Source organism: Hippocampus zosterae, unplaced genomic scaffold (genome assembly GCF_025434085.1).
Source record: "Hippocampus zosterae strain Florida unplaced genomic scaffold, ASM2543408v3 HiC_scaffold_260, whole genome shotgun sequence".
Lineage (NCBI taxonomy): Eukaryota > Metazoa > Chordata > Actinopteri > Syngnathiformes > Syngnathidae > Hippocampus > Hippocampus zosterae.
Window position 1 is genome coordinate 26267 of NW_026262835.1, and position 15134 is coordinate 41400.

General features: G+C 55.9%; 1 protein-coding gene across 1 annotated transcript; it reads right to left on the bottom strand.

Annotated features, from left to right (window-relative positions):
- Positions 1–11654: 11654 nt before the first annotated feature.
- Positions 11655–12722, bottom strand: LOC127594791 (calmodulin-like). The gene is made up of 2 exons (XM_052056555.1): positions 12697–12722; positions 11655–12063 (listed from the first exon to the last, which is right to left on the bottom strand). Exons 1-2 carry the CDS (start codon positions 12720–12722, stop codon positions 11655–11657), a joined length of 435 nt encoding a protein of 144 aa, XP_051912515.1.
- Positions 12723–15134: the final 2412 nt, after the last annotated feature.

A 15134-nucleotide genomic window follows, 5' to 3' on the forward strand; every position in this document is an offset into this window, starting at 1 on the left:
TACACCGAGAAATTCGAGGCGAGCATCCCGCAGGTGGCCCTCAAGAAGTTCGGGATCGACCGAAACACCCTGCGCTCGAAGGGCATCGGGGACGAACTGATAAGCCGGCTGATGCGGGCACTGTTCGTATACAGCATGGGGTTTAACGGGCTGGTCCAGGAACTGACCGAGCACATGTCCCGCGAGGACCGGCTGGCGGCCAAGACCACGGTCTGGGGGGTGTTCAGCAGCCTGCTGGAGTACTGCTCGCGTGGCGAGTTCGCCACCATGCTTACTGAGAAGGAGCGTGAGAAGAACCGCATGCTCGCACTTATGAAAGACGAAGTCCTCGCCCGGGAGCGCCGCCTCGACTAGCAAGAAAAGACTTTCGAGGAGAAGAACGAGAAGGTCATCGGCCAACTGCGGGCCCTGGCGCTTGAGAAGGAGTCCCTCCTCATCGAGAAGGGCATTTTGGAGGAGGACTTCCGCCAGACCGACCGGGCCTTCAACCAGGAGGTCTCCATCCGGCTGCGCTTCTAGCACAAGATCAATGAGATTCACGGAGTGCACCGCGAGCTGGCCACCAAGCACGCCCGTCTTTATGAGGACCACACTGTGCTGCGCTAACGCCTCGAGGAAAGGGACAGGGAGGTGGCCCGCCTGAGGGGAGTGGTCGAGGAGCAAGTGGCAGAACTGGCCCGGCTCGACGAGGCCCTGCAGCTGCGGGGAGAAGAGGCCGCGCTGCAGCAGCGCCAGCTCGAGGACCAAAAGAGCCAGTTGCGGGTCTATGCTGAACGCAGCCAGCTGGCCCAGCGCAGCTTCGAGGAGATGAACATCAGCAAGAGGCAGACCCAGCGGCAGGCCGAGGCTCTGCGCTTCGAGTTGGAGGCTGGCTAGAAGGTACTCGAAGTGTCCAAGAAGAGTGAGGCCCAGCTCCAGCAGTCCATCTGCGAGCTGCTGGAAGAGGCCGGCCGCGGCAAGGAGGAGGTGATCGCTCTCAAGGACGAGGTGAGCCTCCTCCGGCAGCAAATCTTCCTGCGCGATGAAAAGAGCCTCGCCCACGACACCAAGCTGCAGTTCCTGGAACAGAAGCTCGAGCAGACCACTGCCGCCTACCACGGGGCTCTGGATGCTTCCTAAGCCTTGTAGGCCCGGGTGTTTGAGCTGCAGGCAGAAATCCAGTTCCTTAACGAGAAGGCCAAGCTGCTCGAGGCCCAGCTTCAGCAGAACGACCGGGTCTTCAACGAGCTGCGGAAGGTCAACTCAGACCTGAGCGAGACCAGGGAGCGCCTCGAAGAGCAAGTCGCCGCCCTCAGGCTCGAGCTCAACAGCCTTGCGCAGAAGGAGCAGCGGCTCACTATCGCTCTCGCGGAGAAGACCGACTTGGCAGATTCTCTGGCCGAAAAGCTGAAGGACCTGCAGCTGAGCTACGACATCCTGACGGAGAAGGCCGAGAAGCAGATGCGCGACAAGGACTCCGCCCTGTCGGAGAACCTGGACAGCATGAACCGCCTGCGAGGAGAGTTGAACAGCGCGAGTGAGGCCCTGCAGTCGCTGAAGAAGCAGCACCTGGACCTGCAGGGAGAGCGGACGGCCCTCCTGAACCAGCTGAAGGACGAGCGGTTTTAGTTGGAGAACATGGGTCTCAAGTACAACCAGAGCCTGCTCTTCCTTAACAGCGAGAAGGAGTACATCAAGCAGCTCAACATCGAGATGAGCTCGCACAAGCGCCGCGTCGAGGAAACCGCTCAGTAAAATGAGGCGCTCACCCTCGCCCTTGCCGAGGGGCAGGCTGCCCGCGCCCAAGAGGCTGCCATGCTCCGCAACCACATAGAATCCCTCTCTATAGAGCAAACCCGCACGCAGGGATATCTGCACCCCATGCTTCTCGAGGACCTCCGGGCGACCTGCCTTTTTCTAGAGGGACAGCTGGAGGCCAGCCAGTCATACACGCCCGCCTACGTGAACGGGCTTCTCGCAGAGAGCCAGACGCTACGGACAGAGCTGGAGCGCATCCAAAACGAGCCTCCTTCCGACAATGACAAAAAGAACGTTCTGCTGATCAGCAAGCTGCGCACCGATCTCGAGCGGGCAGAACGTGAACTGACTCTGAAGACAGTTGACTTGGAAGAGGCTCGCGAAACACAGGCGCAGCAGGCCGGGTACATCAAGGTCATAGATGCCCGTCAGCGCGACCTGGAAAGGAAGGCTGAGGAGGCAGGCATCGCGGCGAGGGACGCGAACGAGGTGGCCAAGCAAGAGTCTTCTGCGCTGGCCGACCACTTGAGGCAGTGTGGGGATGAGCGAGCCTCGCTGTAGCAGGAGCTGGAGATCATCCGATAGCGGAACTACGAGCTGAGCCAAGAGCTGGAAAGCCTTGCTGCAGAGCACGCTAAGTGCCAGGACATTCGGCCAGAGGCTGTTGAAGGTGATCGCAAAGACGTTCGCAAGGACTCAGTCCGAGATAGTATCGAGCCCATGTCTCCGCAGCTGCCGGCGCGGCATGTCGGCCCGGGCAGTCAGCCCGGCAGTCAGTCGGGGCAGCCCAGGCGGAGTAGAGAGGACAAGCAGCGCAGGGCCCTGGCCAAGTCCTTCGCGAACGCATTTAAGTACTACCAAAAGTGATAAAATCATGATAATCTGCCCTTCCACAATTTGTACAGCACATACCCGGCCACTAGCCACAGCAGCCAGCGCCTCAGCCGCATCGGTGGCTGCGTGGCCAGCCGCGGCAGCACCCCGACGCATTCGCAGTGAGGCAGTCGGCCCAGTGCCCAGCCAGCCACCCGTCCTGCTAGCTCCCACATCTCCGAGTCGTTGTGTAGTTCGTGGTGGCCCTCATCAAAAGTGCCGAGGCTTTTTTACGGACTGCCTAACGCCTTGAAGACCTGCAGTGAGCACTGGCAAGGGCTGATGGTGTCCAAGCGGCCGTGTAACATGAGGATGGGATAACGGAAAAGCTCAGCCCGGTCCTCCAGCAACTACCTCCACCGATCCATCTAGCGCAGGAACTCGACGGTGAAGCGATGAGGCAGGCTCTCGAAATCAGCCTTCGAAAGCTGTTTCGCCAGGCCGGAGGGGTTTATTCCAGACACGACCTGCAGCTAGTCGAAAATACCAGAGCCATAAACCAGCCTACCAAGCCGTGAAGGGCCTTACCCAAGCGAGGTGGTCAGCCCCGTGGTGACCACTCCTGCGATGGGCAGCCCAGGGTTGAGGGCGAGCAGCACCAGCAGTAGGAAGGCTCCCAGTCCTTGCCCATACACGAAGAGGGGCAGGCTGCGCTTGCAGCACCCAAACACTGTCTCGATGTCTTGCAAGTACTCTTGAAAACTGTGCTTCCCTCGAGCTCCTCCGGACCCCCCGAAGCCCCGGAAGTCGATCATGTGCACCGCGAACCCCCGGGCAGCCAGCTGGCCCGCGAGCGCCATGTAGGAAGCCTGCCCCTATCCCAGCCCGTGAACGAGCACCAGCGAGGCCAGAGGGGCCGCAGGGGTCACGTGAGAGTAGTAGAGCTTGACGCGGGGGCCGGGAGCGGAGATGTAGCCGCGAGTGACGCGGGTACTGCTGGAGGTGGTAGTTGCCGATGAACTGCTCGCCCTCTGCGGCGGTAAGGTCCTACCAGCGCTGGTACTTGGCCGGGCTGCTCATCCAAGTTAATACAAATACATCCAGTCAGCTTTGCTGACTTCTCGAGGGCCGCGGCCTACGTACGGATTACTGCAGGCGGCTGCTCGCTGAGTCGAGGGTCGAACCCTCCTCCTACTTCACCTCAAAGAACAGCCGGCCGTCCTCCACCTCCCAATCCCCGCTGAGCTCGATCGTGTGTTCGTAGGCCTGTAGTTGGGCGCAGAAGGCCAGGTTCGGGCAGATGACCGGCCTGCACTCCTTTGCGTAGCAGTAGGCCTTGCTCGCGGACCAGCCCAGCCTGCGCATCAGGTAGGCGATTGCTACAGAGCCGCTCCGGGAGATGCCATACCTGCAGTGGATCAGCACGTTTGTGTGGCGAGAGGCTGACTGGATGAACTCGTAGGCTGCCTGGAAGTGCAGGTCCATCCGCACGTGCTCTTCGTCAGGCACCGGGATCACTTTCTGAAGACTCACACAGGCGGGGACGGCTACCTGCTCCTCGGGCGTGAGCACGGTTAGCAAAGCGCCGATGCCGAGCCTGCGAAGGGTGCGCTCCTCGAGGGCCTCGAGGGATCCAACGAAGACCGCGCGGTGACCGAAGCCGGCAGGGAGGAGGCCGTTGAGGGGACCTGCTTGGCGCTGGCGGTTGAGCAGGTGGTCCATTTATAAATATTTTTATCGGGTGTCAGCAGATGGCGGCCAGGTTCTCCTGCCAGAGCTCGACCAGTTCCTCGGACGTGCTGAGCATGATCTGCTTCTGGATTTCGTCGATCTTGAACTGGGGCTTTTCGAGAGCCAGCCAGTCGAGTCCCTGGGTCATGTAGGACATCTTGACGAAGGTGGCCAGGTTTTCTTTGGAGATGGCTGTGGGGAAGGTGACGCTCTTGAGGATGGTGGAGTACTGTTCTTTGATTGTGACGGCGTCCTTGAAGAGGATAGGGACGAAATTGTGGAAGACGTCCAAGTGCGTGTCGATGAGCTGCTTGACCTTGGCCACCTGGCTGCCGGCCTGCGCCTCCATCTTGTCGATCTGACTCTTGTAGTCTTTGTAGGCGATGATCTCATCGTAGTGATTGAACTCTCTGGGCACGGGGAAGCGCTGGCGGTACTCCTCTGCGGCCAGGTGGACGGTGCCCAGCCACTGCTTGGCCGCCAGGAAGTACATCCCGTAGCTGACCGAGTTGATGGTCTCGAATAAAGCCTTGTTCTTCGTCCGCAGGATGCTGAACTCGCTGCAGGTCAAGTACTGGAACTTCAGCACGCTCATCAACTTGCGCAGCCGGCTGAAGTGCCCCATCATCTTTTTCCACTGCTCGTTCGTCAGGTCGCTTGTGAGGTCCTTGGACGGATAGATCTTCTTCTCGCTTGTGCTGACGGTCACCTCCTTGACCTTGGTCTTGGCCTCTCGGACTTTTTCTTGGATGCCCTTCCCGAACTCCCTCAGGACCTTTTCCTGGGCCAGTTCCTCCCAGGAGGGCCGCCTGTCTTCTTCGAGGGAGAGCATGCGCTCGATCATGTCGACGACTGAGGGCTGGGTATGTATCCTGAGTTCTGCAGGGACCCGGTAGGGCTGCTTGATGGCCTTATTGTATATATTGTCGCGGAGCTTTCGAACGTTTTTTCCCTCGAAGGGGAGCGCCTTGAAAATCATGTAGTGCAGCAGCACCCCCGCTGACCAGATGTCCGCTTTCATGGTGTAGCCCTCGGAGTCGTCCTCGAATAGCTGCGGGCACATGAAGTAGGGGGTGCCCACCATCGACTTGGCCATCTTATCCTCCATTACCTTTGAAAACCCGAAGTCGGCCAGCTTGACGTGGCCCTTGCAGATGAAGACGTTGTCGTCCTTGATGTCGCGGTGGATGATGTTCTGGGCGGACATGACCATGCCGGCCTCGACCAGCTCCGAGAAGTAGCGTAGGGCCTGCTCCTAGGAGAGGCTTGGAATTACCTTCACCAAACTGCCTCCGTCACAGAACTCGGTTATCAGATAGCTGGTCAGAATTACACATGTTGTTTGAGGTCTGGATGTGGTCCTTGAGTTCGAGGATAAAGGGCGACCGCAGTCGCTTGAGCGTCTCCACCTCCCGCTCCCAGACAATCTTGTGTTTCTCGAGCTTGGCCAGAGACATGACCTTCACGGCCACCTCCTCCTGGGTCTCGGTGTTGCAGCCCAGGAAGACGTTGCCGAAGGAGCCTTCGCCGATCTCCTGGTAGAGGTCGTACTTGCCTACCTTCTTTGTGATCACCCGCCTGTGAGTAGCTCGCATATTATATTGATTATGGTATGTCATGCCAGATCCTTGAGCACAGCTGCGTCCACTAGCTGGAAGCAGTCGTCCTCCCGCGAGTGCGACTTGAAGCCCCAGTAGTTCAGGAACAGCTTCTTCCCGTCCGCCGTCACCATCCCCGTCGAGTACTGGTTCGAGGCGTAGCTCAGCGTAGTCGTGTTCCCCGTGAACTGCAGCACGTCCTGATACACCCCAAAGTCCTAGGGGCTGACCAGCCGCGCAATCGTCAGGTTCTGCCGCACCAGCCCGTGGTTGTAGAAGGCGTACAGCTGCTGGTCGAACTTGCGCAGGTTCACGCTCACGAAGGAGGTCCGCAGGTTGGTGCGCTTGCTTTTGGACCAAGTTTTGCCGGCGTCGGGGGACACGCTGTAAAGGGCGTAGCCCTCTCTGCTGCGCTGGAGCATGACCAGGGTCTTTTAATCATAGGCCTGCACCGCGGGCTCCTCGCAGGTGCTGCCCTCGTTGTCGATGAGGCTCGAGAAGTGCCAGGTCTCGCCATTGTCGTCAGAATAGATCACGAAGCACACCCCGTGGCACCCGGGGCAGGACTCGGTTGTCATGGGCACGATGATGCGGCCTGACTCCAGCTGGATGATACGGTCGTGCGAGGGGTCCAGGAAGATGTTCGAGTCGTTGGTGATGATCTTCGCCGCAGACCAGGTCTTGCCCTCGTCCCTGGACTTGGCGACCACATAGTTCGCGTACTTGGTCGAGTTCACCTTGCTCAGAAAGCCCAGGAGAAGCTCGCCGTTGTGCAGCTTGACCAGCGAGACGATGCCCGAGGGGAAGGAGTTCTTTTAGTCTTGGATGCCGGGGATCACCACTCTGGTGCTGTTGTCTTCTGCCAGTTTGGTCCAGGTGCGCCCGCTATCGTAAGAGTGCTGGAACTGCAGCTCTGCGGACCCGCGGCCCAGGTCTGCGGCGGACTCGTAGGCCGAAGTGATCCGGAACATCTTGTCGCCGAGGTTGATGGCCGACCCCTCGCAGATACGCACATGTATCCTGCCGTCAATTTTGGTGGCTCCCTCCGCGGCGATCATGGGCACGGTGTTCAGCATCGTGGCCAGGGGGGACTCGGCTGTGACTTCAACGGTCCCATTGTAATTAGCGCTGTGCCAATCTACCTTGGCGGGAAGTGCGCACTACTAGTCCTTGAAGGATTCGGGCTCAATAGTCAATTCCTTGGCAGAGCAGTTCAGCTTGGCCTGGATGGGCTCGGGCGAAAGGTTGACGAGCCTCACGCAGGCACTCAGCCTTACGAAAAGGGACAGCACAATAATCATTCGTATCAATGCCAGTTCAAAAACTAGCTTCTTCCTTCGGGCAGGTTCAACTCGAGCTGTTGGGCCACCGGGCCTGTCTCGAACACCTGCAGGACCGACTCGAGCAGCTGCAGTCCTTGAACGCCGCCCTCTCCAGCAAGCTGCTCGAGCCCCACCTGCCCACTCTCGACCCGCCCCTGCCGTGGCTTGCCCCAGCCAAGACACACTTAGACAAGCTGCTCGATATCGAGTTTGTAAGCAAGCTCCTAGCATCCGACGATAAAGCCCTCAGAGGGGTAGCACTTGAGCTGGCCCGCTGGGTCGACTTTAGCGGGGAGGACAGACTCGCCCTCTCCGCCCTGCTGGTCAAGGTAGTGGCAGCGGAGGCCAGAGCGGGCAGAGGACTGGCTGAGGCAGGATCACTGGGCAAGTTGTTCATCGACGAACTCTGCAGCAGGCACCAGGACGCTCTCATCCTCAAGAAATTGCAGAGGACCTGGCTGCCCCGGCTGCTAGCAATCCCCGATTTGCTGTTCTAGAGTTCCTCACCGGCACTGCACCGGCAGGCGCTAAGCCACCTAGAGTAGAGGCCGATCAATTTTGAACCGGAGGAGGAGGAGGCCAAGACTGGGCTGACCTCTGCGGCCCACGACTGCCAGCAGGTGGAGGAGCTTGCGCTGGAACTCTTTACCGGGCTGGTGGAGTGTCGAGGCCTAACCAGACTCAGCCTGTTTTCCGGGGCACGTGCGGCTGGTTCTGTGTGCGATGAAGAGGGCAGGAGCAGAGGAGAAGATGGAAGAGTCCCTCACTCGCAACGCCATCATAAACCGGCTGATCGTCTGGCTGCTGAAGCCAGATGGCGGCTGGACTGACCATCAGATCCACAACTTCCTGGTCCTAACCAGCTTAGTCAACAAGGCCTTTAGAGCAAGCTTTTTCGGCAGGGCCGAACCCCTATCGATCCTGAATCCCGTCTGCGCCCGGCTGGCCCCACTCGCCCAGCTGTTCCTCACCAAAGTTTGCGAGCCGGTGTGCTCGACCTAGACTCAGCTGCCCAGTTTGGCGCTTTCCATAGACAGCTACAATGCCTTGCTGAAGGGCGGGTATCTTAAAGCCAAGGCGTAAGGTTCTCCTGACCAACTTAAACTAGAAGGTGAGGATCGGAAAGGTGCAGATGTCTATGTGAGTGTGCTGTCCTCAGGATGGCCCGAACGCAGGAAGCTCATTGACTGCTTACTTGATCTGCCTAGCAGTTTCGGGGCGAGCCCCCGGCTGAAGCGAGCAGTGCTGGAGCTCATTAGTTAGCTGCCTCACATCCGTGAGCCGTGCATGCACACTGTAACAACAATGCGCAGGATGCTAGACTTGCAACGAATTCCCCCCAAGTCGAGCCAACTCATCGTGGCGGGACTTCTTGACCAACTCGGGGAGGACGGGACCTGTACTCTTCTGGGGCAACTGGCAGTGGAAATGCAGCCGAGGCGAGACGAGCTTGTGCAGGAAGGCAGCAAGGCAGTGCTGGCGCTGGAGAGCCGGGTGAGGCACAAGGAAGGGCAGATAAAGGCGTGGGACAAGTAGCTACGGCGAAGGCAGAATGAGAGAGCGAGGCGCGAGGTCGTCCCCTTGATCAACACACTCTCAATTAGAGCTTTCTATTCAAAGGATTAGACACTATCACTGTAATAGATACCTGAAAGCATCTTGCTTACTAGCCTGCCTCAACTAGCAGCCTTGCGGCTTGCGCCTGCCTCCAACCCCTGCTTTAACGCCGTGCTGCACTCCGCCGCCCACCAGCTCGCAGAACGCCTGCCCTTCGACACAAACCTGCTCCAAGACGTGCTCCGGGCCTAACTCACATCCCAGCCCCACATCCGCGAGGAGGGTCGAGAAGTTGCAGCAGGCGAGACTGTACAGGAATTTGTCCTGGAAGTAGACTTCCTGAAAAGAGCTGCAAAGGAGGGTCTTTATGCTGCGAGCCAGGCTGGTTGTCATGCGGAAATGCTGACGGCACTGAAGTTGGTTGTGGACCGCATGGGGCAGGTCGCGGGGCTGACAGGAAGAGGGTCAGCGCTGGCGGCGGACGTGCAGCTTGAGCTGCTTCTAAACGCGCTACACAGTAACAAGGCAGTGTTGGGGGACAGAGTACGCTTCCTGGAGGCGTGCTTCGACGACCGAGAGTCAAACAGCGAGACGGAACAGGTGATCTCACTCTACAGGGCGGCAGTGGACTTCGGAGGAAAAGAGAGAGAATAAGCGTGCAGCAATGATGTCAGGCATAATTGATCTGCAGCAGGTCCAGGAGCTACTTGTCCTTCGCAGTGACTTTCCTGCATGCCCGTACTTCGAGCCGTCCCTAGGTCCGCGTGAACTTTACTCGCAGGTTGCTTGGGTTTATGCTGCTTCGGCTCAGTCGCTCTTGGAATTCCGCCAGCTCCGAGTCGGGCGCCTTCGCGCTGACGGTGCTGGTCGCCAGCCTGGCGCTGGAAGGACGGGGAGGGCTGAAAGGCGGGGTTGAGAGTGCTGCCTTCTGCGGGCTAGTGATATGATTCTCCATGGACAGAGTGGGTTCGATCAGACTGGTGGTCAGCCTGGGAGGTCGGATGGGGCTGCTGTCGTCCTCGTTGTTTTTCCACATTTCCTTCTTCATGCGCCTCGAAAGCGGGCTTGGGGACTTGGAGGCCCTCTTGACGGGCAGTTGGGGCCTAGCGATCTTGTCAAGGATAGAGGGCCTCGCTCCCGGTTATTTTAAAGGGCTGCTTTCTTTTACCTGTTTCGGCTCTATTTCAACAGTCGCGAAGGGGTGTCCTACCTCAGACTCTGACTAGGTCTTCGGGGAAAGCCGTGTCAAACCCATCGGGCTTGGCATTGGATTACTGGCCTCCTACTTAGAGGGACTGGACTGGCCGGGGAGAAGTTCGGTTGAAGGCAGCCGCTCTTCAGGTTCGATCTTGACGGGAGCGTCGGTGACGATCTTGGCCAGTTCGCCTTGACTGCACTCACGCTGCTCTTTCTTGACCTTTTTGGGGATGAGGGTGACACGGAACCGCAGCACGTCGTTCGGTGGCAGGGAGACCTCTAGGGAGCCTAATTCGCGGCCAGTCCACTCGTTGTAGGGGTTGATGAAATTCCTGCTCAAGGCGTTCCAGAGCTGAGTCTTTTCGGCGATCTTGTCCATGACCTGGCGATTGCGGGTCTGCAGGCCCGAGTAGATCTTGAGGATGCGGACCGCGTGACCAAAGTACCCTTTGCGGCGCTCGCTGGGCAGGGTTGCCCCTGGTTGCATGAATTGTGTAGTGAGGCTGATCAGGTCTAACTCGCAGAAAAAGTATTACTTGTAGAATTCGAAGATAGCTTTGTTCTCGTTGAATATAACTGCGAACAGCTTTTCGACCTCCGTGTGTAGCAGGTTGGCTTGTTCCAGCCGAAAGAAGGCATCGAAGAGCAGCTGGAAAAACCGGGCCTCCTTTAGTCGTTCCAGGAAGGTCCTGCTGTTGAGCCGCACTCCTGCGCGCACCAGCTATACCAGCTTGCACAAGATGGCTCGGTCCTCAGTCAGCAACTCACAACACTCAGCAATGCTTTCATTCAAAACTCCCACGATACTAAACCCCTATAACAATTAGGCCTGACTCTCTGAGAACTGGAAGTCTTCCTCTTGATTCACTTTGGAGTTCGCCATGTGGTTCACCAGAGAAACCAGTACGCAGCCCGCTGACCACGCCGCACTGGGCCTGCCGTGTCGGAAAATGTAGAACAGCAGTCGCAAGTGCTAGTTCGCAGACAACTGGCTGAGCATCTAGAAACCCGATGCCACCATACCCTGCTTTTCGACACATTCGCAGAGCATCCCATTAAAGTTTTCCATGACGCCCTGCGATTTGCCCTTTTCAATGGCAGCAAACACCTTTTCGAGGACAGAGACCCTGGCCGCCGCCCGTCCAGCCGAGGGTTATTCCTTGGCCCGGTCTATGTTGAGCAAGTACTGCACTGCCTCACAGTTTTTGTGTTCTTGTGGATGGAGAAGCAAGCCTCCGAAGATCTCATTGTGGTGAGAGTACACGTAGTCCAAGAAAGGGCCAGGCTGAGTAGTCAGCAGGAAATTTATCAGTCTGAGTAAGTAACCTGAGGCCAGGCTCACCGGCTCATCCTCGAGGTGCTCGAACAATAGTTCTACCGCGGGCCGCCCTTCCTCGCCTTTAAAAAAGGCTTCTCCAAGAGCCTGTGAATCGCTCTCGAGCAATTCGAAGGCGAGAAATGCCTGCCGGTGTCGCCGCTCGTCGGTATGACAGCCTCTCAGCAGCACCTAGACTAATTGCCTGGTAAGCTAAGGGTGTCTGCGGAAGTGATGGCAAGCTTTGGACCCCTAAAGCTTGAGGTCAGCTGCAAGGGTAATGTGCTCCTCGAGCAACTCCTACAGAGGGGCGCCGCGGGTGAGCAGCAAATCGAGGGTAGAGGGTGGAGGGGCAGAAGTCTCATACCAAGACATTTAAATTTGTCAGTCCACCTTTCCACTGAGGATCATCTTGACGAATTCTCGGTAGTGGAGCTTCCCGTCGCCCGACTTGCGAGCCAGCCGCATGATCTCCTCGGCCTCCTCGTTGGAGAGGGGCTCGCTGAAGGACTCCATGATTTTCTTCAGCTCCTCAAGAGGAATCGTGCCACATTCCTCTTCGTCGAAGAAGGCGAAGGCCTTCATCATTTCTTGCTCGTGGTTTATGTGCTTCTGTCGCTCGTGGAAGTCCAGAGTGGCAGTGATGAAGTCCTCCTGGCAGAAGCGGCCGCCCCGGTCCACCCGCTTTTTGAGTTCCTCAATGTTGTCCTCGGAGGGAAAGAGCCGGGCCGAGCGGACCAGCTTGCCCAACTGGGGCGTGAGGATGAAGCCGTCTGCGTCGTCATCATAGACCCTGAAGATCTAGACCAGCTTATCCCTACTGAGCACGTAGTTCATTCAAATTACAGTCGTATCCTATGAAGAAACAAGCCGACCCCAAGAAGAAATCCGACAAGCCCGAAGGCGGTTAGGGGCTCAAGAAGTATGTGCGTCCCGGGCTGAGCATCGAGGACGTGACGCGTCTCAAGGAGGTGTTTGACATCTTCGACTACCAAAAGGCGGGAATCGTGTCGCTTAAGGAACTCAAGAGTGCGATCGCTTCGCTTGGTATGGAGGACCAGGCCCGCAAGATAATGCTCCTGATCCAGACAGGGGAAAAGGATTCCCTTTCGTTCGAGGAGTTCCTGGCCCTCTTCGGGTTTACAGACTAGGTTAAGTCCGACAAGAGCCTCAAGCTGATGTTCGACCAGTTCGACCTGGAGAAGAAGGGCTTTATCACATTCGAGGATTTCAAAGCCGTGTGTGAAAACTTGGGAGAACGTTACTCCGACGCAGAGCTGAAACAGATGATTTAGCACGCTGACCGAGACCGGGACAACAAGATCAGCTACGAGGAATTCGTAAAAGTTGTTGGAAGGAAATACCGGAGCTGATCTTTTAATCGATCTGAGCTGTCATGGTCTGACATGCGTTTTCTGCCTGCAACCTGACCTCCTGCAGGAAGCCCTTCATTGTCTGAGTCCAGCATTCGAGGCTGTCCGTTGTTTGCAAACACAGCGGCTAAAAGGTTTTTTGGGCAATGTGTTGTTTGGTCTTCTCAATAAAAGGTAATTTGTTGCTCGGAATTATTGATGACCGAGAACTTGACCGACGTGCAGGGTTACTACGAAGTGGCCGAACTGGTGCAGGAGGAAAAGCCCCGCTTGGCCCTTTTCATTAAGCGCCTGGCCTACTAGCGACTTTACCGCATCTACTTCGAGCTCAAGAAGGCGCGGCAACCTCACGAGGATGAATTGGCTTTCATGAAGAGGTGGTAGAATGATATTAAGGCACTTGACGGAAGAGTCAAGCTAGAACTTAAACTCTAAGAGGACGCCTATGTAAAGGAGGAGAATTAGTGGACGGTGGTCCAACCACAGCTCACTGACATTATGGTCAAACGGTTTCATGAGGCTGACACCGAGTATCGAGCGGGTGCCCGCAGCAAAGGAATCTTTTAAAACTTTCGGGTCTTTATCAAACTTGCATAGGTATTGGCCATGAAGCAGAAGCTGGACGAGGGTCTGGTTAAAAAGAGAGTCTACGCCAAGGCCAAAATGATCGAAATCGTGAAGGAAACAAAGCAGGCCCGCGAGTAATCCCTTCAACTCGAAGAACCTCGTTAAGATAAAAGCAAACTGGACCGAAAATAATCTGTGCCTGTGCAATCAGTGAAGAAGGTTTAGGAGTCTAAGAAATGGAATGCTGAGATGATCGCTGCCAAATAGGAAGTAAAGAAGAACCTTGCGAGCGCGATTTCGGAACTTGACTTCAAGAACGTGGCAGGATGCCTAGAGTTCGTCAATCTTGCAAGGGCAAAGCTGTAAGACATGAAATGAATTATATGAAGTAAGGACGGTCAAATTGATACATTGTGATGTGTGAACCCAAATTTGTTGAGCAGGCCAAACTCGCACACGGCAAATTCTCAGATCTGCTGAGGCTAAGCATGGCCCAACCAGCCCCCAAGCAGGCTATTCGGCGCTTGCTTGAAGTTTCCCTTTACTTCAACTGTCACGATCTACCCTAATCACAAGTCCTTGGATTGTATCACTTCATGCAGACGGTATCTAAATAGTTGTTCTGCAAAAAGATCTTCGAATACTGTCACTTGAAGGCACAAAATAGGCCTTCCGAAATGACCAAAGTGTTAATCGGGAAAGTGTCAACCGATCGAAAGTTCTTTAGAGAGCTAGCGATGTTAATTCGAACTGCATTCAGCAAAGAGTCTAGATACTTCCGAACATGGTCACGCAGCACCAAACAGGAAAGAAAGGCCGCTGGCGAATAAAGTCTTTTTGGCAGTAGTTAAGACAGTGAGCAGGTGGAGAGCGGGTAGTAGGAAACGCTGCTTGAAAACTCAGCTCGCAAATTGTGTCGGGCCTAGCGGGCGGATCAGCTGTCAACAGATGCCTATTTGGAAGTGTCCAAAATCCATTGCGAGGGGCTGAATAGCACAGATTGCAAAAAAGAGTTTATTGCTATTGTCGACCCAGACGAAGATATAATGCAGTAGGCGCGGGCCAAGCAAATAATTTCCCTTTACAGCTTCTGTCTGCTCAGAGTGATCGACGGACTGGCCAACAGGCTGATCAACGAAGGAGATTCGATCATCAAAGAGGAATAAAATAAAATTACTAGAATTATAAGAAAAGTCACTAAAAGAGGCGATGTTTAGTAAGCTTTCCAATTATTCTGCAAGTAAGTTGGGCATCAGTTAGCCGAATAAGGAGGGTCAACAGTCTAGGCCTGGAACAAGGGCCTAAAGCACAGGAAAATGTATATGGAGAGGGTCTCAAGAAAAACACAATAAGGGCCATAGCAAAAACTTGGAACCAAAGCGGTAATGTTGGACTCGCTTTAATAATTTGAATTCTTCTGATTGATTTCTAACAGCAAATGATGTCGAATAATGTCCCGCATGGAAGTCTTGCCATACCGTCCTTTCTTTGTAATGCAATTTCCTTAGGACTGTTGATATACTTGCTTGCACGTCAGTCCTACCTATGACCAATATATGCAGTTGCAATGATGTTGATTTATTGTCGATAATTGGTACTGCCGTGATCGATGAACCACGGTTAAGTACATCACAGTGGCCTTATTCTGCTATTCCATCAAAACTGCCATTAGAAAAATAATATAATATAAAATAGTGGGGCGATCATGCAACACGAATAATAACAATGATGGTGATCAGCTCAGGCAGCCGCCGGTGTAGCTTGGATCACCGGGGTTGGGGTTGGGGTTGGGGTTGGGGTTGGGGTTGGGGTTGGGGTTGGGGTTGGGGTTGGGGTTGGGGTTGGGGTTGGGGTTGGGGTTGGGGTTGGGGTTGGGGTTGGGGTTGGGGTTGGGGTTGGGGTTGGGGTTGGGGTTGGGGTTGGG